The sequence below is a fragment of the Calonectris borealis genome, chromosome 5, assembly GCF_964195595.1.
Source record: "Calonectris borealis chromosome 5, bCalBor7.hap1.2, whole genome shotgun sequence".
Classification (NCBI taxonomy): domain Eukaryota; kingdom Metazoa; phylum Chordata; class Aves; order Procellariiformes; family Procellariidae; genus Calonectris; species Calonectris borealis.
Window position 1 is genome coordinate 50462363 of NC_134316.1, and position 23609 is coordinate 50485971.

General features: G+C 44.8%; 1 protein-coding gene across 1 annotated transcript in view; it reads right to left on the reverse strand.

The window, feature by feature from the left end:
* Nucleotides 1–10674, reverse strand: part of PRR5L (proline rich 5 like) — a 33415-nt gene extending 22741 nt beyond the window's left edge. The window contains exons 1-3 of the mRNA XM_075152367.1: nucleotides 9531–10674; nucleotides 8057–8137; nucleotides 4568–4616 (exon numbers count right to left, since the gene is read on the reverse strand). Coding sequence (XP_075008468.1) covers nucleotides 4568–4616; nucleotides 8057–8137; nucleotides 9531–9700 — 300 coding nt within the window. The 5' untranslated portion in view covers nucleotides 9701–10674. The remainder of the gene's footprint in view (nucleotides 1–4567; nucleotides 4617–8056; nucleotides 8138–9530) is intronic.
* Nucleotides 10675–23609: the final 12935 nt, after the last annotated feature.

Genomic DNA, 23609 nt, shown 5'->3' on the forward strand with positions numbered 1-23609 from the left:
AAGGAAAGAAATGTCGCACGCACCAGGTTTTTCTCTTTGACTAAGCAGGAGAGAGGGACATGTGGCATTTTCAGCTGTTAGCATGGCTTTACAAAGCAGCATTTCAAAGGAGAGCAAGCATCACGAGAGACGCTGGGTAGGCTGGAGTCCCAGAAAGACATTCAGCAGGGACACAAGCAAAAGCTTTACATGCCACAGTAGAGGGAGGAGTGCACGTTTCCCCCTAGCGCTGCAGCCGCCTTGCACAGCCGGCTAACCTACAGCGAGAGGGACTGACCACAGGAAGGTGCACCAGTCCCACTTCTGACCGCTCTAAAGGGAGCGGACAAAATCAAATTTGGCTTGGATCCAGGCTTGCCTCGTCACTGCTGCTGCTTACTTTCACAGCTATCCATTATCATCTTGTTATTTTGACTTTGCTCGACAGCCCAGCAACATGGGTGCTCGCACGTTGTGGTTTCTATGGTTTTGCACACAAACAGAAAGCCAGGCCTAATTCTGAGTCAGGACTTGTCACCTCCCGTGGCTCTCCACTGCAGCAGGCTGGAAATTGTGTAACAGCTTCGCTTCTGGTTTTAAGACATCAAAGCTCTCGTTGGATTAAATGAGGAAATACAGTCCGCTCACCATCCCTCACCTACCAGCTCTGCCAGCGCAGGCAGTGGACGTCAGGCTGAGAGGCATCAACTCTGGGCGTTTGACTTTCTGCACTTGCAGCCCGTGGGTGCTGGAAGAGGTTACAGAGCCTGGGAAGGGATCGGGTCTCTCTGCCTCAGGAGGAGACGGTTTGGAGTTAACATGCATAAACCGGGCAGTTCTGCTAAAGTGGTTAGCTGTGAAATAGCTAGCATTTCCATTTTCCCCTGTGAGTTTCAAGATTAACAAGCCCCCAGAGAGTGAAAAGAAACAGTTCATCCTTTCAAAAGGTTTTTTTTTTAGGCTGTTTGCAGAATCGGGAAGATCATGCATCAATTTATCAACACTCACTAGTTTTATATTTAAAAAATTTTCTCCAGAACCATGAGGTCAGAAAGCATGAAAATGAAGAGAACTTATCTGAAAAATCTTACAGCTGGCCCAGAGAAGTCCCAATCACCAACATACCCTGTTCCTCCAAATCCCAGCCTCTTCCCTTCCATGGTCATAGGATTCCTCCCTGTTGCAGTTCAGCTGACAGCAGAGAACTAACCCAGCGGTGAGAGCAGATGGTGCCCTGCTGGGTTACTGAGCAGAGCGGTGGGTACAAAGTGCTCCTTTTCAGCAGCAGGAAACTATCGGATCACTTCACGGGCAAAGTCAGTACCGGAAAACCTGGAGCATGAAGCATTGCTTTAAGGCATATCTGCAGCAAATATTACGAGTCCCACCTCTGGCATTTACACTTAGACTCCGATCCAAGGAGATGGCTTGTATATATAATAGGGTTGCTAAAAGAGCAGATGTATAAACACAAATCTCCTTCAGAATGAAACATCTAAGTTCCCACCAAAACCCTTACAGGAATTACATTTCTCTTTCAAATGCAAAACAGACTCAGTAACTCTGGTATGATGATGGTTTGGTAGCAAGAAAGACTGCCTAAACCCCATCCGTTTCCTAAACATTCCTTTAGCAACTTCAGGAGCTAAGAACTGGTAATTTGCATGAGTGTTGGTGAAAAAGACTTGTGAGTAATCAAGTCAAGTTGATCACAAAGGTAGATTTGTCTCACTATAAAAGCTCTGCTCCATTTTAGTCTTAAACATTCAGTGGTCGGAAAAATTGTGCGCGCGTGTGTGTATAAAATATACATAATGTAAGAGCCAGAACTCTTAAAACAATGGAAAATGTGATTTTAGAAATTACCTTAGTGGCTCCTGTTACAAGGGCTGTGGCATAAGAAATGGAAAACATTTAAGTCAATTTATCACATCTAAATATTACATGATCCAGTTAGTTGCTCTAATTGCTGCTAGGATATTTAAAACTGCCTGGTTACACATGAGAGCTGATCCTTCATTTCAATCTAAGAGAAGAGCAAACTTGGTTCTCGGGATAGCTTTTCAGTGGGCTTTAACAGATGGAGGATGCACTTCCACTCCACTCCCCATCCTGGTGACCCGCTCCCATCACCTCCCCCATGTTAGAGGTGATGGGCACAAGTCAAAGGAAGTAGTTGAAAACTTCGTTTTTTCTTTCAAGGTTATTTTTCAGCCAAATCAGCAGCCTGATTCAACTCTGCTCATTTTGGTGGCAGCACTATTGCCGTAAATCAGCTGGCATCAGCAGTGAAACTGAACCCACAGACAAATGAAATAATGTTGTCAGCCCTTCTTTGGCACATGAATAGACTTTCCCCACTCCACAGCCCAAGGATTTTTGAGTAAAGACATTCAGGAGGGAGTGGTAACTTTTATCACTGCCACGCGCTGTCAGTCTAGAATCAGAAATAAGCCTGCAACTTAGCTCACAGCGGGCAAAAAAGCTCATTTCCTACAATAGCCTTTATCTCACAGTTTGTCTCATGGCTTGCCAGCACCAAGAGTTTTACTTCAGGCTAAGTCTGACGGATGCCAAGTTCCTCCTTTTAACATTGAGCAAAAAAATTCCCAGAAATTAAATTTGAGTCCCAGTGGTTTCCATGGGAGAACAGCAGCTGCAGGTGAACTAGTACATATAAGCTGAGGTATTTGCACGAGTGTGAACAGAGAGACCGACAGAGGTGAGCGCAGCCAAGCCGTCGCACTGCACGTTCTCCGAGGCAAAGGCCACCATCTCTCAGCAGTGGTGCAGCGCTGAGTACCTACATCACGATTGTGGCCTGTGGCTGAAGTAGTACAGCCCTGCCTTTAGGGTGAAAGAGCACAGTTTTTGCTCCTGCTTTTGCAGAAAACAGTGCTGGTGACCAGATCCTTCTCCCGAGACAAGATCAGATGCCCTCAGCTTGCTACGAGTGATGGAACACAGATATCTAGCCTCCAGCAGTGAGCAGGCTGTAGTCTAAGCAGTCTCTTCAGTCGTCAGCTCTACTACTAAGAGATCTAAGGTGTCTCAGCTAATGCCAGTAGCCCCAGCGTGACTGTGACAGGCTTGAGGTTTACAGTCTGGAGGAAGAGAACAACACATCCAAACCCCAGTGCTGGGAGCCATCCGGTCCCCAGCAGTCGTCGGCTCCTCTTGCGCAGCAACACGATGCAGCTGTGTCTTACTCAGCGCTGGAACCCACCCAGGCCTCTTTGAATACACTCTGAATTTTCAAAACCAGATAACAGTCATACGTCAGCACCTCACGTCCCTCGGGACCGTGCTCAGCTCCGTGCTCTGTTCAGGCTTACGGGTGTATGAAGTTGCCTCTGGACACTGTCTGCTTATTCCAGCCTTGCACACCTTGCCTAACACTGTAGTACTGGGTACCTAATCAAGACCTTTCAAATTTCAATTCACCACATATATCCAGTTGCAAACTTTCATTTGCCTGTTTTTAAATTAGCAGGAGCAATAGCAGATTTCCATTTAAGCCAGGCACTTCGTGCTACAGGCTCACAGCCTTTCCGCCGGGCTGCCACCATACCCCACTCACCGTCTAGGAAACGTCCCGCCATTCGGCGCCAGCAGCCGCCTCTTTCCAGTAAACGACTTGTGCAGGTAGGGTCTAAAGAAGTGAGACATAACTACCCCTGGGCAGGAGTTTGCTTCTCACTTGATAGCACAGCCTGGGGGATTTTTTTTAAGTCATGTAATCTAATACTGATAGGAAACAACACTAGTCTTTTCCCCCTTTCTAAGCTGTTAGCACATACGCAGCAGTGTCAGCCGCTTCAGAAAGTACTGAAATTTTCTCTCGCTCTCTCTTTTACTCAAAGGGAAGAAACCCTCTTGTTTTCAGCAGCCACCTCCTGTTTTTTTAATCAACACTACACTGAACAACTTACAACACTGAAAGCCATCAGTGCTCTCTCAAAACCATCCAACACACTTTCATGTGGTTACATTTGAACCTCTGTCTATCTGGACAGTATCAGTAAAAGGCAGTACACTTATTCACATTTGTGATTGATCAGGTTTTCCCTCATCCTTCATCTTTCGCTTTTTTCACAGGTTGCATTTATATTTATGGAACTAAAAGGCAAACAGTACCCAGGTTGATTTCCTGCTGATAGGGACTTCCTTCTCTGCCCCCTCAAAACAGACAGCCGTTATCTTTTCTCTTCCCTTTTGCTGGCCCCTGTTGCAGAAAACCTACTCCTGAATTCTCTATACTAGAGAAATAGGGTGAAAAAAAACTATGAAAAGGTATCCCATCTTCTTTAAAAAGTTCAAGTGAATTCCTTCTTGACCTTGGCAGGCTACTAGAAGCCTTTCTTAAGCACAAAGGAAGATTATCCTTAATTTAGCACATACCCCCATAAATATGATTACTCCCAAGCCTATATGACCCACATTAAAAACGTCCAATACCTCCATCATCTTCTGTAGCAAAACAAAAATGAAACTTGTAAGCTACATATAAAAGGGGTCCTAATTTTTTTATGGGTTAAAAAGCTGAAGAGAGCAAACCTCAAAAGAAAGCAAGCAAATCACGTAATACCTGAAAGTAATCTGTGATGAAGGATCCAAGTTCACTCTTCAGCAGCCGTCTGTAGACAGAAGGAATGCAGCCATGAAGTAACAGCCATTGGGGGTCATTTCTTACAGGTATATTTAGTACCAGTCATACCAAAGATACATGAGTATACGTGAATGTGTTGTTTTGGCCACGGTTAGATTTGGTTTACATTTAGGTATATATTCTACAAATGCCCACAAAGGCTATTCTCAAATTATGAAGGAACGAAACAGTTTCCCTGAAGTCTTCTATTTATAAACCATACACCTAAAACAAGCAAAAAAAACATTTACCCCCCTGAATGCACAGAAAGTTGGAGAGACAATTTAAAGTTATTTAGTTTGAAATTAATCATTTTTTCTGCTTTTTGTTTAAACAAAGATGCCTTTCATTTCACTGAAAATAGCATATCTCCCTAATGCTGTACTTCCTTTTCTCTTGGAAGTAGAAGGTGGGAGGATAAGGAGAGGAGCAATGAAGTAAACACACAAGCAGAAGCTGCGGCTTCCCCATGACTACGGCATTTAAAAAAAAAAAAAAAGGCATATTTTTCAAGAAAGAAATTCTAGGAATTTAACAAGAGGCATTTTAAATACATGCAGGCAGATGCCACTCTAAACAAGTATTTCTGATAAAAACTGTTGGATTTTAAATCAGGCTGTGATAAAAGTTTTAAATTTTCTAATACATATTTATATTTCAAAACTCTGATATAAAAATCAGGATTATTTTACATCAGAAGAAGCATTAAAAAAACACTCACAAAGTTCAGAGCATTTGCACTTTCAGCTTTCAGTGACTGTGAGCATAAATTCTGTAGCAGTAAATTCTGCCTAAAATTTAAAAGGCGCCCAACACTTTCTGCTGCAAAACATTGCATTTTTTTGCTATTTTAAGAGTTTTGCTTTTCACCAATGTGAAGTATAATCAAGGGTGCTCGAAAATGGTATTTGAATCCGGGACCACCCAGTTCTCAGGCTGGGTTCTTACTAACAAACTACACCACTTTTTCCTAATCTTTGCTGAAAGTCGATTTCGACAGCAACTTTCCTCTCTAACCATTTTGTAACACTTCTACATTTATTCACACGCCAACATGCCCTTACTCTTTCTCTCTCAGAGCGGTTATATTCACCCCGCCCATCTCAAAGCACATTTCTATTTCTATGAGATGGATAAACCAGTTAAGTCTCTGGGGGCCCGTTTGCCAGAAGCTCTTCCACCGGCTTCGGCAGAATCCATGGGGCTCTCCGCCAGCTGATCGACAAGCCCACGGCAGGGCTTACCCTCATGCAGGTAGACTAGCAACCAGAGGCTTGCACCCTAGAGAGAACCCAAGAGGGGGGTCTCCACCTAATCACGGCCAGGTCACCTCCTGCTTCCTGAAATCCCGTCTCCCGAAGGCGTTTCTTACATTTCCTCTTGCTGTGACAACTGACTTTCAGAGCAGTAAAAAAAAGTATCCAGTGAGATGATATCAAATCACAGCAAGATAAAAACTTGGTGGCAGCAATCCAGAGCAAAATGTTACCACCTGCTCATCTCCTGGTCTTGTCATTACTGTCCTACTTTAAAACTCTCCTGTGTTTCCCGCTGTCAAATAACCAAGCTCAGTGCAGAATCTCCGAGTCTCTTAAAGCACTGCGTTTGCTAACTCCCACCAAGGAGCTGAATGGAGAACTACAAACAAGGGAAACGCCCCAGCTCGACCTAAGGGCACAGAAGAGTTGGCCGTCTGACAGCTTTTTGCCCGGTGTCAAGCTAGAGGTTCACCTCGCGCACACAGAGCTAACCGTGCGCTGGGAGCCACGTCAAGAGTCGCAGGTGCGAGGCTGCAGGTGTGCACCCAAACATACATGCAGACGCATGTCTTTTGCTCCTTAGATGGACATTAACGAGCTACTTGAACCTTAAAGTGGCCTATTTAGAGAATGACATTTGGAGAGGTGACCAGTGCTCAGGGCACCTGCAGGAACATTAATCATGTATTTCGAGATGAGTGTTTCCAAGTGCTGCCTGGGGGTGCCTGTCCGTGGAAGAGGGCATTTCCCCTCCCACCATCAGCACTGCTTACACAGTTCACAAAGAATTTCCTCTTCTTCGCCCGGCTCTCGAAAAGTCTAGATCCCCTTTAGTAACCACCATGAAGAGAGCGTGGTCCAACCACTGACACGGCTGTTCTGCCCGGCGTGCTGCCTCCCCACAAGGGTGGGAAGGAGCACCTGCCTGCACCCTGCACCGGGGAGGGAACGCAGGCTGCAGCCAGCGCGGCGGGCGACAGCCTGGCAGACGAGTCACAAAACCCAAAGCCATTCCCCCGGTCTGCCAACAGGCTGTGGGTTAGGGTATTTCCAAAGTCTTAGGACATTTGTTTTTCTTTTCACGTACAGAAATACTCCTCCCATGGAGAGTTAAGACTGTTCCAAGTACTTGAGGACTTCTGACCTGAGCACGCTAGAATACCATTAAAGCATGAGACACTGCCCTCACCCAGCTCTCAAAAGGAATGACATAAAACTTTCACCTTTGGGACCAGACCAAGTAGGACAGAGTCTCGTGCCCTGCAAGCTGCATTTATTTTGAAAGTAGGGAAAGGAGTAGTTTAGACTGCTGCTTAGTACGTGCTTAGCCCAAATTGTGATTTGAATCTTGGCACTCAGGAAATAGGGATGGGGGGCATATAAAAGGAGAAGCGGAGACCTATATGACAGCATTCATGATGAATTAATATGGATGTAGTGGGAAAGAGAGAGGGAGGAGGAACTACACCCCTGAGCTCTGACAATACTCCTCTTCGCAGCACTTGGAACCAAGGCAAGAATAAATTGTTCTTTATCTACTCTACAGTCCTATCTAACCAAACTTTCCAAATAATCAGAATGAAACCACAGATAATCATGAAACCCGCTTTAAAAAAAAAAATTATGCTTTTAATCATCACTAGCACCAGTGTTAGAAAATGTTTGTTAGGCTTTTAGGTTTTTTATCTTTAGGGTTCGTATTTTCAGGTCTTGCTCTGCAATTATCATGTGAAGATTAAGCTTTTAAATGAAATGCTGTGTTTTGCTTTCATTTTAAACACACCACAGTTCTGAGAAGCTTGGGTTTAGAAAAAGAGATGTTACTACCATCACGAATGCCCTGATAAAAATGTGTAAAAAACAGACAGAAGAGGCAAACTCCCTACGAGGGGACAAAATCCTTATAATTCAAGTCAATACACATCCTGTCCTTGTCAAAGCTACACAGCCACACAAGTCAAAGAAAGATTTTCCAAGTGTCCCATGCCATTCACTCCACCCAATAGCAAAAAAGAAGTAATCCTGAAACCCTAAAGCTGTGCTTAAGTTTGCTTCGATCCCTGCTCCTCCCCCCAATATCCTCTAACTGCAGTTCTGTAGGGGAACGAAACCAAGCAAACACCAAAGCAGCAGCAACAAAAATCCCTTTTCACGCATTTCAGCAACCTACCTGATATTTTCGTTGAGAGTGTAAAGTTCATTGTTCTGCAAGCCTCCCCCTTTGAACACATTTATCACTGCTGTTTGAACACTGCCAAAAAAAAAAAAAAGAGACAGTACAACATCCATAAATAACAGCCACCAGTATGATTTAACACAGAGCGCAATGTGAGCTAGCCGCCAAAAGCTGAGTGGTTATAATGGGGTGGAGAGGTTAATTGCACTTAAATACTTCCACTCTTTCTCCCCTGGAAATCATCACTCTTGTTTACCTACATCTCTCATGGGAGACAGAGCAGAACCAACCTCAAGTTGTGCCTAGAGTAAGCGAGGGAAAGTTGATACAGGGACACTGTTCACAAAGAACATGTTCACACCAGATATATCTTTAACACGACTGTTCAGGGGATCTCTGTGTGCGCTGCAGGCTAGTAGCTATGAGGAGACATAGATTTTTGGCAATATCTGCCAAACACATCACATTGCATTATCCAGTGATGCTAGCAGGAACCACCCAAACTGCAGCATCTGGCAGGCCCCTGGCTGTGCTGGAAGACGTTCTGCAGCCAGCATCACCTCAGCCAGACCCAACTTTAAGCCCTGTTAACGCTTGTAAGATGCTGTTGGAGGATATGCTAACTCATAGTTCTCTCACCAGCACAGAGGAAGTCATAACGTGACAGCATACAAGATGGGTTAGCAGGTCTAAGGGCTTGCCATGGGTAACAAGAGGAGGTGTCATTCCCTTAACGGGCATTCCCTTCTGTGGGCCGGTTTCGGCATTTGCACGCCTCACGGACCTCACTATCCTGGCACAAAACTGCGATGTTTTTGCCGGGGTACTTTTGTGCGACATTAGTAAGCTGAGCTAGGTCAGCAAGAGAGAGGGGCCTGCGGAGCGCAGAGCTGGTGCAAGTTGGCAGAAGGGAAGGTGGGAACACCCACTTTTGGTAGCAGCAGACCATTAGATCAGATCAAGATATCTCACTCTTCACCCTACACATTGTTTTTCCAGTTGCCATTGCGGCATGACACGCACTGCAGGCAGGATTTGGCTGTCAATAGGAAATGCTGGTAGAAGCCACAAGCTTAGCAGTTGTCAGAGGAATTTGACTGTGGTAAAAGCTTCACAATATGAGAATAAATGCCTGTTGTGCATTAAGAAACTGGCCTTTATTACAGTACTAGGAATGTGTTTTCCTAAATGATACTTAAAAGATGCAACTGTTAACAAAGAGGTACTTCAAGACAGCACCTCTGAACAACGTTGGCCAAAAACAAGGCTGAACACTACTAAGTCTAATTTTTTCACCTCCATGGAAGCTTTCAATGCCGGCAAAGCTTGGGCATGCCAAAAATCCACGCGTGCTTATAAACAGACGAACTTAGCCATAAATGGTCTGAAGCACAAAGATCAGACACGCACAGCCCTTATTGCAGGGCTGCTGCAGGTTGAGAGCTCAGCCCAGGTGGGTCCTGCTCACCTGTTCCAGGCAGAGTTGGAGCTGAGCTGCAGAGCCTGCCGGGCTGCCTGGAACCGCGGCAGATCACTGAGGACCGGGGAGCTCATGAAGCGAGGTCGGGGCCTTCTGAACGAACCCATCTTGTGGAACTGGAGAGCAAAGGATGGAGCTAGGGTGAACCCTCCAGTCATAGGGTCAGGCGGAGTGGAGCAGGGCCGTCAGAAAGTCTTTCTCTTGAAGGTCGAAGCGTCAATCTCAGTGATGTCAACGAGTCGTCAAACCCAAGGACTCAGCCTGCAGCAAAACCAAAGAGTCAGCCTTGGACTAGCAGTTCCCCACAGTGTCAGGTTGAGACACGGACACGCATGGCAAGACGATGAAAGAATTCAAGCAGTCCTGCAAAGCGAAGAGAAAAAAAAAAAGAGCAAGACAGAGAAGGTACGGGTGAAAATATCCTATCCCATTAACAGCAAATTTGGGCAAATCTTCCAGAGTTCTTCAACAGCAGCCCCCTCTCCCATCTTGCCCCTTAATGACCCAACAGAGCCAGCCAGAAATACAAGCATGGTCTCTCTTTCCATTTCAATTACCAGAGATGCAAGAACAGAGGTGCCTAAACTCTTCTGCCAGAGGCACTTTACAAGTTCCTTTAAATACAGATAGCCATTCAGCTTGTAGAAAGTAGTAGAAACTGGAGAATGAGAAAAGAAAACTATTTCACTAGAAAGGAACAAAAGATGAACAATGGAAGAAAAGATGAACAAACACAAAGGTTTTTTTTGAGAGGTGTTGTGCAAGGGAATAAACCTACTCGTTATCAGTCCATTACAAAAAGGGTACAATAGGGAGCTTCTGCAAAAGAGGTTTGGCAACCAGATATCTTGAGAGTAAGCAGGACTTCTATGTTTGTTTTGTTTTCTGCAGAATGAGAAGTAATTGCCAGGCCAAATACGAAATGCCCATATTTTCCACTCTGATCATCATCTCCATATAGACAAATATGTAGCCCCAAGTAAACCACAGAAATAGAAGAAGTTAGCTTGGATAAAAACCACAAAAAAACTTTGGCAAAGCTTCTGTACTTCGAAATCTTCCCACTTCAGACAAATACAAGCAGTATATGTAGTTGGCAGTTTGGAGAATGGAGATGTGGGAGAAAGGAGAGAGGAGGGGAGGAAAAAAAAAAAAAAAAAACAAAAAAGTTGTGTTACTGAACTGCACACGAAAGACGTAAAGCAAAATCTTCTCTTTTCCACTACATCTTTAGCATGAAGTGAAGAGAGAGACGATCAGCCAAAGAAATGTTGTGTATCTGCACAGTGCTTCTAATTTGACTTAGTGCTCAGCTTCAGGAAACTCCTTCCCCTCCCCAAACCATAATTAACTCTTTTACATGTAAGAGAACAGCTTTCTTCCCACCCGGCCAGCCCCATTTCACGCTGAGCTCACTTCGTTACTCCGCCTCCGCATGGCCTTGTCAGATTCTGATCAACCACCACGAAGCCCTCGCAAGCCCTTGCTGTGCCACGGACACCACACGCCCTGCCGCCGAGGAAGTTACAGGAGAAAACACAGAGAAAACAGCTCATTTTTTTAGGCACTGAAACATGCGGTACTATCATTCTTGGTGCTATTCAAGAAATAAATACGGTTGTTATTCCCCCCACAAGCTAAATACAGTTTGCACAGATCTGTGGAACTGGAACATGGCTACAAGTGCAACTTTTTTCCTGTCTTTAGACAACTCCTGGCTGTCTTTAGAGATGATAAAGCCCAGACAGTCTTTCATGACATGAGCTTAGCCTTGACTGTTGTTGCTTGAAAGGGCAGCAATCTGTTGATTCTGTGGCTGCTCTGTTCCAATTTAAAAAAAAAAAAAAACAACACAAACAAACAAAATAAAGTCGTAATTTTTAGAAATTAAGAATAAATGTAAACTAATACAACCAAATCAGCAGGGTCGTCTGTGTGCATTTTGAAGTAACAGTTCATTTGACATTGCCCACACATTTTCAATCTGCCAGCAATTTCTCTATCGGCATCAGAAATCATCAGAGGAAAAAAGCTACAGCACCTTGGAGAGCCGAGGGCAGGCTTTTCTCGCAACATAGCAAAACGTGTCCAGGAGGCAAAGCGTAAGTATAACGGATGTTTCTGTTGCAAAACAAGTGCTCGTGCCAATGTTTGTCGTCTCCAAGTTCCAAAGCTGACAGTGTGAGGAGCTGAATGAGTGACAGCTCACTTCTCCCAGCCGTGCAAGTAAAATTTCTAGCTTAACAATTTTTAACAATTAACAACGGGGGAAACAGCATATATTTTTCAGAGCTATAAAATGCAATATAACTGTTACTTTAGATCCGTTGTAGGCATTTAACAGGGCTAGAAAGCAGTGGTTAAGATGCCTGTGCTAGCCCACAAGCCTCCTCCTATCGCTATTCCAGGCGTCGTAAATGCATCCAAGTATCTTTCTCCCCAGCAATGAAATAATTTTATAAAGCTGCATTTGTATTAATTTGACTTAGATTAAGTTGCAAGGGAAAAGCTTGAATTCAGAAATGTAAATCGGGAGAACAACCTCTGTGCCTTAATATGCATATACTTAAAGTTTGTGTAGGAAATTTTTTGGCCCGTTCTGTGCAAGCAGTAAAACACCACGATCAGGAAGGTCTCTCCTGAGCTTGGGCTATGGATTTACAAGACTGATTCCATAGCAGCAGAACCGTGGCATTACACAGGGCCCCAGGACAAATTTCCTGAACGCCTCTTACCAAGGGAATGTGCTTGTGTCTGCTCACAGAAACATACACGTTGTTTTCCTTAATCGCTGTTAAAGTCACCCGGATAGATAATAACAAGCTCTTGTTTGCGAAGAGCAGATAAGACAGCCCTCTCCCCTTTCCTCCCCCAACCCCAGTCTGCAATCCCATGTAACTGTCAAGTCAACCTTACTTTAGGTTCTCATCAGGAATTTAAGACAAGATCTTCAGCTTTAGGACCAGATTCAGAGTCTTATTTTCATTTCTTCAGGATTCAAAGACACAAATCTCTCCTATCTTATCTAAACTGGTAACTGCTAAATGGCAGCAAACTGTTACTCTGAAGGCAGGCTAGCCACCAAATGGCATCCAAACATAACTGACCCTCGGGTTATCAGAACTGGAAATGCCAAAGTCTCGGAGAAGGACCATCATCTCCTCATGCCCACAGCCTATTTAAACTATTTTCAGAGTTTCATAAAGCTCGAAATAACAGAGCGTTTACTAGAAAACAGACTTTTGGCACAAGTAGTTTGTAGATCCTGTACACCTGAAGGTACAACAAAGCACCCAAACCCAACCAAAGACTTCCATCAGACCAGATTTTCCTTTCACAGCAACCAGTTTCCACGGAAAGTTTTCCCCAAAGCAAGGCAGCCTTGTAAATACTGCTTCATTTTCGCAGGGAAGTTGCATTAGCAGTTTGTTGGCAATGTCCATGGTGTGCATTCTGCAGCGTGCAATTTTTTGGCTTTTTCCTGAGAGGAACTACCCTTGTGGCAAGAAAGGCATTAACATAGTTATAGGTTAGTAAGAAGCCCTCATTGTATTCAGGCTATTTTAGCTATTGGGCATGAACAGTATTTAGCAAAATGCTGAGCACAGCAAGGAACAATTTTCCTCTTCAGTTTGCCGTGAAAAGTCTCATAGAATTACACAGAAATATTCAGAAACAGATATTGTCCTCCTAGAGGCCTTCAGTCCAAACTCCCTCACGTCTACAGTCTCCTCTTCCTAGGATTAAAGTGTTTTAGAAGACTACAAAATAAAACCTACTTCTAATAATCATAGTCCTATTATTTATCAACCACAGAACTAGCAAAAGCTTTCCAGAGAAGCAATTATTATTTTTCCCCTTTTATACAGAGTGAAGGGTGCCTTACGTGGCATCAGGGCATTTCAAACTTCTTGCCAGCCGATATATCCTAAAGCACTCCCCTCATCTCGCTTAACGATCCTGCACATCTTTTGTGGCAAGAAGCTTGTCATAAGTCAGAGAGACAGGTATTGCTCTTCCTTCCCTCCCAGCTGTCCTACCCGCTGCTCTTTTTTTTCCTCTAATCCTTGATTATCATCTCAAAACCCAGCTATCAAAACCCTCTAGATCTCGAACGAGGGAGATATGTCATCTGTATAAAACCCAGGAGCTGGAAGTCAATGTTCTCAACTGGGGGAGCGAAGCAGGACGATGAGTCAATCTGACAACAATGTAATTTCATCTACTTGTAATTCATCACATCTGAGTAAACACTTTTAGGATTAATCTGAATCTTTAAAGAGAAGAATCAAGCATGGAGACAAATCCTTTTCCAACACACATAGATACAGGCATTTATAAAAACATTACAGTCATCAAGCTAGGAAATTTTATCGTTTGTTTTCTGTTAGCCATGAAAACGAACAGAGAAATAATTATAAAATGATTTCATGAAAAGACCTTTCCCTCCCAACAGACCATAATACATCTGACCGTCTGGAGGAAAAGCAAGATCGGGCAATACACCTAGATCTCTCTCTCTACTAAAGAAAGAATAACCCAAAGAAAAAGTTGGCAGCAATTCCTTCAAATTATGAATCTTCCTTATAATCTTGAGCCAAACAAACAAAAAGCCCATGGTAACTGAGATTTAACAAAAGAACAGGCAATTTCAAATTCCTCTGATGCCTTCTCTGCAAGACTCGGAGCAACAGCCACTAATGGACGTGACGGGGCAGCAAAAACTACAACTGTTTTTGCTTCTTAGAGGAAAACTTGTTCCAACACTACTTCACACCAAATTCACACCAAAACGCCGAAGTCAAAAAGTAACTTTAAACCAGATGACACGGGAGGGAAAAGGAGAGTGGAAAAATCACAGGATTCTCAATTCATCCAAACAAGCATTTCCCAAGCAACAGAGAATGAGGGGTTATCCAGATATAAGTGATGTTTTGCCATTCAAACTTTTTTTAGCAGTAAAAAACCAGCCCCTTCATGAAGAAAGATATCCACTTGCCCATTTTCCTCTCCTTTATATGCTTTGTGCAACTGTGACATTGATGACCCATAAAGTACACAAACTGGATACTGCAACATGCACCAGAATTTTTGTTCATGATTTTCGGTGTGGAAGAAGCATAATCTTAAGAAAAATCCCCCACTGTAAAAGGCCTACAGACCCATAATTCATCCTACCTCAGACACAAAAAATAGGCAGCGAACCAGCTAGATTCTTGTTAGCCGATTCTCCTTCCAGTAACTCCTTAACAAAGTGTGTGATTGGCAAAATCCTTGATTCGAGGATTTGAAACCGACAAGATCTGAAGACACTACTTCTGACAAAAATTCCTCATTTATTTGCTACACAGCCACACTGAGAAGTGGAAAAGCAGCCCGCAACCCATAACTTCATCTTTTAGGTCATCACAGCTACATATGCACATGCACGATATAGTTTATATTCTAAGAAAACACAGACAGCATTTGCCACTGTTAAATTTACAACACATTCAGTTCCTCTTACAGCCCCCAATTGCTCAGTTTCTTAAAAATAAACAGGTTCTGCTTTTCAGAAGGAGATAAGATGATCAAATCGAGATTTATTCAATAACTAACAAAGGTCCTTTCTGGTTAACATTGATCAGAAGCTGTCAGAAATTATTGAAAGCAAGAGCGTCAAAAATTTTGGAGGCAGTCTGGGGTCCAATCTCAATGCATGGTCCTTCCTACACCCGCATCCTTTCGTGCCTTCACACCTTTGGAAATCTGACTCATGAAAATTGTAGTGCTTAATCCACAGCCTATCAAAAACAACAGGAATCCAAATATCGGTCTTAATATGGTTTGAGTCAAGCCCTTGAAACAGCAAGGAAAAGCGCAGATACCTTCTCCTGCGAGCAGATCCCTCGCATAGGAACAGCGCATCTTCAGGTGTGCTCACGCTAGCACCAGGAACACAGCCCGTGCTAAGAGACATCTCGGGAAGGTAAGCGGAAGAGCGCAGGACCACCTTCAGGTCTGACAGTCTCGTCAGTAGGACCCACTCAGGTCGCAGACTTTAAAAGACAGCTTCTTCCACCCATGCGTAATGCCTCCCGTTTCTGAAACCCCACTGACAAAACCAGCTCAGAAATTTTGCAAGGGGGAACTCTCGTGAAGCTATGATCAGGGATCGCAGGCCACGCCGTGCCCCTGCTCCTCGGCACAAGGGCAGGATCCAGGCGGGAAGAAGGGGAGTGCCCCACGGCACCTCACGGGGCTGTGCCCCGGGTGCCGTCCCGGGGCGGGACGCGAGGTCGCTCCTCAGCTCTCCGTGCAGGTTACTGCCAGCCGGCAAAGGCAGGGCTTCAGCCGGCCGAAGCGCATTACCTGCGGCCCCACCGCAGGCCTCCTGCCAGCCCGGGCCTGCGCCGTGCCACGCGCTGCCGGGGCTGCCCGCCCGCCCGCCCCACGCCTGCGGCCTGCCCTCCCCGGCCTGCCCCACGGGGTATCCCCGGCAGGCTCAGCCCCGGGCCGACGGGCCGCCCAGGCCTGCAAAACGCTCCTTTCATCAAGGGCTCGTGGAGGATTGCTAATAAGAGTAAAAATAATCATCTCCGTTTTCTGGCTGAGGAAACGAAGTTGCAAAGCCAATGAAGTGGCTCACCCGGGTCTTCCACCTCCCAAGCCAGGATCCTATTCACCAAACAAAAATATCCCTCTAAGCTCCTTTAATGAAGCTTTTCCAATTATTCCACGGAGTTGGAGAGAACAAGGGTTCATCTGATCTACCCCTCCTTTCCAAAGCCAACTCAGTACCAAAAAGTGTCAACTTTTTTTTATTATTATTATTATTTTCCTGGACTACCCCACCATGAAGGCAGCAACTTGGTGCCCCATAAATAGTCTGGAGGTGTTTTACTGGCCTCACCTACCCTTAATTAAACTTGATAGATTTTAACTATCGAGATGAAGAATGTAAAAGAAGTGACATCAACAGAATATGGGAAAACAGCCCTGTCAACACAAAGCATTGACACTCTGGTACGCACCCATATATCCAACAATTTTACTGCTGCTCTCTGACTACCCAAAACAAGATCTCACCTCTCCCCTACCTTCCTAGGACACAGCCATCTCCACAAATGAAACCCCAGCATCCCTGCCTTCCTCCCCCATCTTTTGCATATTCCCTCTTCATATTGGACCCACATCATGCCTTTCTTCATAATACATCTCAAACAAATTCACAGACAGATCTAACTTGGCTCTGATAGCAAAGCCATGTAACATTTGAAAAGAAACTCAGTGGTTTCCACTTAGTTATGCTTTGAGTGCCTGAGGTTAAAGCAAACCTGAAACCCAAAGTGAAACTCTGCTTCGAGTGAGAGGAAATACCTGAGAAGAGGAGAGGGAAAAACCTTTGCTTATATCCCACCATGGTCTGAGAAGCTTCTCTGTAATTCAGAGACCACTGCAACCCCCTTGGAGTCGATGGCCAGTTGGAAGTAAGACTGCTACATCACATCTATATACATGATAGTACAATTCCTCATAAAAAATTGTAAGAAATCAGTAATGGCACAGAGCGAGCCAGTTCAATGTGAACTAAAGAGATCAGGTCACAGTAAAGAACGTACAGAAAAAGAAATATTTTGTAATATAGGAGTAGCGTCTAAGACAACAAAGTTATTTTGTTCTCTACCGCAGGTTTTCTGTGTTATTTCAAAAACATTACATAATTCTTTGGACTCACATCATTCAAAAATGGAGAAAATTGTTATGGCTATTAAAAGGCGCCACATGTTTGCAACACACTCTGAAATGCCTGGGTGGAGAATAGAGGAGAACACCTCATTAGAATCACTTAGCCGATCAGTATGAAGCTAGAGACAAATTTGAATTAGATGCACTAACAACGGATTGAATCTGGTTGAAACAAATTGCATTCCCTATATAAGCAACTACTACACCAAAAACCTAGCTATGAAAGGCAAGAAGCAGAAACGTAGCAGAGTTTCAGAATCATAAAACTGATGGACTGGATCGGGACTAAAAAAATACACTTACCTCTTTGGTTAAATAAGAACTGCATCCAACAGAGAAGAAAAGTGGAGATATATCACCATTTTCTGATTCACTGAAAGCGTTAGGGTTTTTTAGGCATTCCATAAAGTTGTATCCATGACAGCTACAGTAACTATCCTTTCAAAATGAACTCAGTGCAGTGCTGTCCTAATCCATGGCAGCTAGCACAGATTCTTTCAAGCAGCAAGCTTATTCTGCATCCCTCTTTTGACTTTCACCCACCAAAACGTAGCTCGCTTCAGACAGCAGAATTAAAATCACCATTGCTTTGTCTCCAACTCTATAGCAAGGCTTTACTCAAGCCGTTACACTCTAAAAACCACAACTGATTTAATAGCAAAGTAGTCCTCCAAGGAGCTCAGGCCCCCCGTTCAGTGGCCTATGTTATTCCCAGGCCTACCAGTCTTAAACTGTTGATTACCGAAATGACTTTTAATCAGTACAGCTATATGGGAACAAGCCATAGCATGAAAACAAAGATGACACACACATAAATAGTTATTTCCTTCCACTGTCGGGAGTAGCATTTAATAGATGCACTAGTAGTGCATCCCTACTGGAGCAAAACAGGCCAGGAATGTATCAGTTGAATGACACGAATAAGCTATCAAACTTTTTACTGTAGAAAATACCTTTGGATTGAATTGACAAGTGTGTTTTCAAACCCAGAAACTAACTTAGCAGCTTCAACCTGTCTCCAATAACTCCCAAGTAGCATCTGCTGCAAAATTCAGGAAATATGTGTATTAACTTATTCAAAACAAACTACAAAGTACATTGAACAGTCTGTAGAGATCACAACGGTTTTGCTTAGCATACGGAGAAGCCGTTGGCTTGTATTTAAAAGGAACAAAAGCCATAGCTGCTCAACAAGTAAACTGTTCATATTCGGCAGTTACATGAGCAGCAGAACTAAAACAGCCCTGCTCTCCCACATCACGCTCCCTTCTGAATTTCACACGTGCAGGAGGGGATAACCCCCACCAAGAGCCCTTCCTTCAGCATGGGCTCTAAAAACGTTCTCACAAAGCTCAGAGAAACTTTATCCTTTTAGACCTTTCCTTCCTTGGTCAAATGTGATGAAATTCATAAAGTTACAAGAGGGGAACAGGGAAGGGAGAGCCACAGGGATGCTTTCTTAAAGATGCCAGGCAGAAGTATTGAGGGGGGGGGAGAACACAGTTTCAGAAGCAAAAAAGTCCTATCAGTCTAAATGTAATGACATGTTTAATTTTCTAGGAATGTTAAACAGAAAGCATGCAGGATACACTTCACCAAAATCAAACAAAACATAAGCAACTGCAATTATTTTAGGAACTACCTCTGCTGCAACTAGAATGACAATCTATCATCTTTGTGCTTTCTTGCACTTCATACTTATTCCTTTTTGTTTGTTTTTTTGTTTTCACATTCCGGTTGTTGTTATTAAAAACATAAGCATACCCCACATTTTTAACCCTGGGGCTACAAAACACGGCAGTTAAGTAGCCTGCTCATACATCACAGCCTACCCTCAGCCAGCTCCAGTATAATCGGGTTTTTGCTAAAATCCTCAGCACAATCTTCCACCCTCTGAGTTGCACTTAGCCCCATCTCCCGTAGTAAGAACAGGTTGTTATGCCCTACTGAATGAGCCCTGGAACCCAGCACATACTTAGTCAGTGTATATTTATGCTTGAATTCACATCAGCAGAAACAATGAGTACAAAAGGCCATACATTATGGGGGAAAAAACTCACAAATACAGATGACTAGAAAAGTCACATATGAAAACTGAACTCATTGAAAATGAGTTACAAAAAGGATACAATTCTAGTACTTCTTTGCCTCCTATTTCTACGCCCTTGATGATACATTCAAGTCCCATTCCTCCACTCTTCCCATAAGAATGGAAACTACATCTACTTATTTCTCAAATAAAAGGTTAAATATCTCACCTATTCTGTGCTTTGGTTGCTGGAAATTTAAGGAATTGAAATTCTTCCAAAAGGGATTGAGGAGTCAGTAAGCACTACCTCTGTTCCAGCTGAACTTTGAAAGTGAACGTTGGAGTCATCAGGCAGTTATCAGAGTCGCAGCTGACATGAGACAGCCCATAAACACACTGCACAAAAATAATTACAAAGAATTTTACCCTGAAGTCTGAAGACAAATGCAAAACTGTCACATTAACTCTGCTGTAAAACTGCCAAAAGGAAATATTGCTATTAAATTGCTATTAAATAGCAAAAAAGACTCCCATACGGGCTTGAGTGCACTTGAACTTCCCTGCCCACCCTTGGCACTGCCAGCTTGCAGGTACCGTCCATGTAGAACCCAGTGCAATGCACCATACCTGACTTTATGGCTATTTCAATCAGAGATTCGGGACACCCCCATCATAGACAACCACACAATAATCTGCCTCTGGAAAATTTTCTTCCTAGCTTCACGAAAAAGCAGCTGGTTTTCGATCCAAGTCCAAGAATCTTGCTCCCTCCGATATGTTATAGAAGTCCGCGGCACTAAAATCTTAGCAAGAATGCCGTATGTTGTCTATGAACTGTGTATCAACAGTGCACATTGTCTTAGATTACTGTGAAATTTTCATTTGCTTGGGATGTGAAATCTGCTTTTTCTTATGTTTTGGAACACAAGAGAATCATATTTTCTTCCTTTAGTTCAGTACTTTGGTAGCACTTTTAAGTTCATTAATCTCTTAGATGTTACAGCTAAAAAAAAGGTTGCAAACCGTCTGCGGGAATCTCTCAGCACTCACATCTACCTGTGACAGGTAAATCAATCACAATGGTCCCTCTTGGCTATAAAAAACATAAACAGCTTTAATAGGAGAAATTGAATCTAAACAGCAAAAAAAGAATGCTAGTGCTTTTACATCACAATTCTCCACTTACCTACATAGTAAATGCCATTAGATTTGGGTTGCTACCACAGATCATGTTCTCAAACCTAACATCCTTCACATGGCTGTAAAATAGCTGGCGTGACTTACTGCACATATTTTCAGCTATTTCAGGTCATTCTTTGTTGCCAAAATACTAACAAAGTTGTTCACAGGGGTCAGAGGACGGGATTTTACCCCTAGCTAGGTGGTTTCCTAGTTCCAGGAAAGTCAGTTTACCAGGAGAGCACAACGTCTTGTCTCCGCTGATCTATCTATACCATTAGGGACTACTGCACAGTTGGACTGTGGCATCTGTTTTAGAAAAAAATTACGTAGTCTACACATCAGCTTCTGTGTCTCGTGCATGCTGCCTCACTGTGAAACATGATCTATGGGTATATACATTAAATATGCATGCACATACAGCACTACATGCAAGATGTAATCAGCTCATGCACACTGATCCAGGTACCGGCGAGTTCTGCACAACTGAAACCTTTCATACCACAAAATTGCAGCATTGCCTATAAATACGCTCAGCACTTGTTGCTGACAAACAAAAAATCCCTCTAGTCGAGACAGCCCACTTACATGAACAAATCATCATATGACTGGAAAAGGCAGAAAAAAAATCGCTGCGCTTTGGACTACTCTTTTCAGCACAGCCAGCCAGGAGCTGCGTTGACTGGGGTCACTGCTGGCATGACGCACGGCTGTGGCTGATGTCCCGCAGAGAAGAAGGTGGCAGGGGACGGGTTTGGCAGTTGAAGGAACCGAAAAGTAGATTACGTCCACGAAAATGGAAAGCACTGTAAACATTCCTAGGGCAAAGAGGCTCTGAGTGCTTGTCGGGGAAACACGGGTGGCATCACCATGGGGGAGAGGCCCGAGGGAAGAGAGAAAGGGATGGGGCTGCCCTTCACTTTTTGAAACAGGCGGCCCGCCACTCACGGCTTTTGTCGCCTCTTGCAGCGGCTACACGCTAATTCAGTTTATTTAGAGAAAGAGGGGAGAAAAATCTCTTTCCCTTCACCCCTGGTTTCAGAATTATTGTGTCTCCTGGGGGGAAGGGTTAGACCGAGACGTTTGGTTTGGAAATGACTCACTCGGCAGCGCTGCGGAGCCGGAGGGTCTATTTTTAATATTTTTAAATGGAGAACTTACCCAGGTTGTATGCCCGCGCTGTGCTTCAGAGGCACCCGGCGAACATCCCCTCCGCAGCGCCAACGGCGCCCGTTTGATGCCGGCACCGCCGCCAGCCCCGGGCCCCCGCGGGCGGAGCAGAGCCGCCCGCCGCCGCCGAACCCCCCGCAGCCGCGCAGCGCTCCGAGCGGGGGCAGCGCCCGCCCGCGCCTCCCGCACTCACCCCGCCGGGCTGCAGAGCGGGCGGCTGCCGGGGCGCGCCGCTCCGCGCCCCTCCGCCGCCGGACGGACGGACGGACGTGCTGCCTCCTCGCCGCGATCTGGCGAAATTTGCCACCAGCCGGCCGGGATTTTACACTTCCTGGCTGCCGGCCAGCCTTTATTTTTACAATCTGCCCCTTGCTGGCTCCTCCCAGCAGAGACAAAAGGCGGCCGGGCCGGGCAGAGCCAAGCCGGGCCGCGCCGGGCGGAGCGGGGGCAGCGGGGGCTGCCTCCCCCGGCCTCCCACCCCGCTGCGGGGCGGGGGAAGCCCGCCCCGACCCGACCCGTCCCGGCAGAGTCAGGAAGTTTAAATTCTTCTGACCTTTGGCGAAAGAAAGGGGAGGGAAAGGATGGAGGAGCTCCGGAGGCCCTTCGCGGGGCCGCTCCGCCGCCACCCCCGGGCCGCCTCCCCAGCCCCGGCCAGCGGCCGCTCCCGGGTGTCCCGCCGACCCAGCGAGAGATGCTGGACCTGCCGCCGGCTCCTCGCAGGCCTGGCTCGGGATTTGCCTTCACACCGAGCTACCGATAAAGAGACGGGTCGTTATGGCCAATAAAACGTGCAGCACGGGGGAAGGGGATGTGCCGTTTAAAGATAGGGCTTATTTTATTTTGATCTCACGGTTCAAGGTTCCTCCGGCAGCCGCAGCCCCGCGCAGTTTGCTCCGCTCAGCTGTGATAGTCTGCAGCAGGTATCAGACAGGAAACTGCTGAAAAAAACCCACGTGTAATTCGGGGTCCTTAAAGAGATTAAAAAGCCGCAATTAGTTGCAATCAGCGAGCAATCGCATGGAACGTGGAACTCAAATAGTGACGCCGACTTTTAGAGAGCCGCTCATTAACTTAAAGCGCTGAGAGTATTTAAAGGAGACGGACAAAATTGGTTAAATAGTATCGTTTTCTCTAACTCCTTAAGAGGCTTTTGTGAATTAGTTTATGCACGGTACTGCTGATGCTTGGTAACCCAATGCCCTACTTGTTAAGAGAATTCAAATCGTAACTTTACAACTGAGTTGCATCTGGTCTTCAAATGAGAAAAGTTGATGCTACTCTGGAACCAGTAAGTTAATCCATCAGCCCATGCTGGGATCCTCTAACACTTTTAAGTCGTTCTGTAGATATCCATGGCAAGCTTAGATGAGAACACTTGCCATATCTGTTTGTAGGAGAGGTATTCTCATGTCTCTCTTCCTCCTTTTCTATCTCTAGATGTGTAAAACAAAGACTCACTGAGGTACTGTGAACCTTACCTGCTGCCCATTGCCACTACGAGTTACACAAATAGGATTTACTATTCTGAACGTGAAATCAGTACCTGGGGCTTGCAGACAGGACTTTACTGCAAGCTGTATGAACACATACAAAAACATGTTTCCTGTCCCAGACTGATGTGGCACATGATGAGAGTTGATACCTATCCAGCACATACAATTTTAGTGCATCTGTTAATCTACTAACAATTAAAAGTGTCATTCATTCTGCAACTGCTTTTCAAGCCAACAGTTCTAATTTTTCAGAGACAGCATTGCTGAAGTGGAGTTTGAGTGTGGTCGTAATCGGTGGCTCATGGTATAGCCGGGAAGTGACTGCCACTACGGGTAAATTGCAGGAGCAAGGATGTGATTTATCACAGTTGAACTGTTCTCTGTGGGCCAGCAAAGAGCCTAAGGAATTTGCAGGTGAAGAGAACGGTGGCCTGACATATCTGGTCGGGTAGCATGTTCCATCTGAGA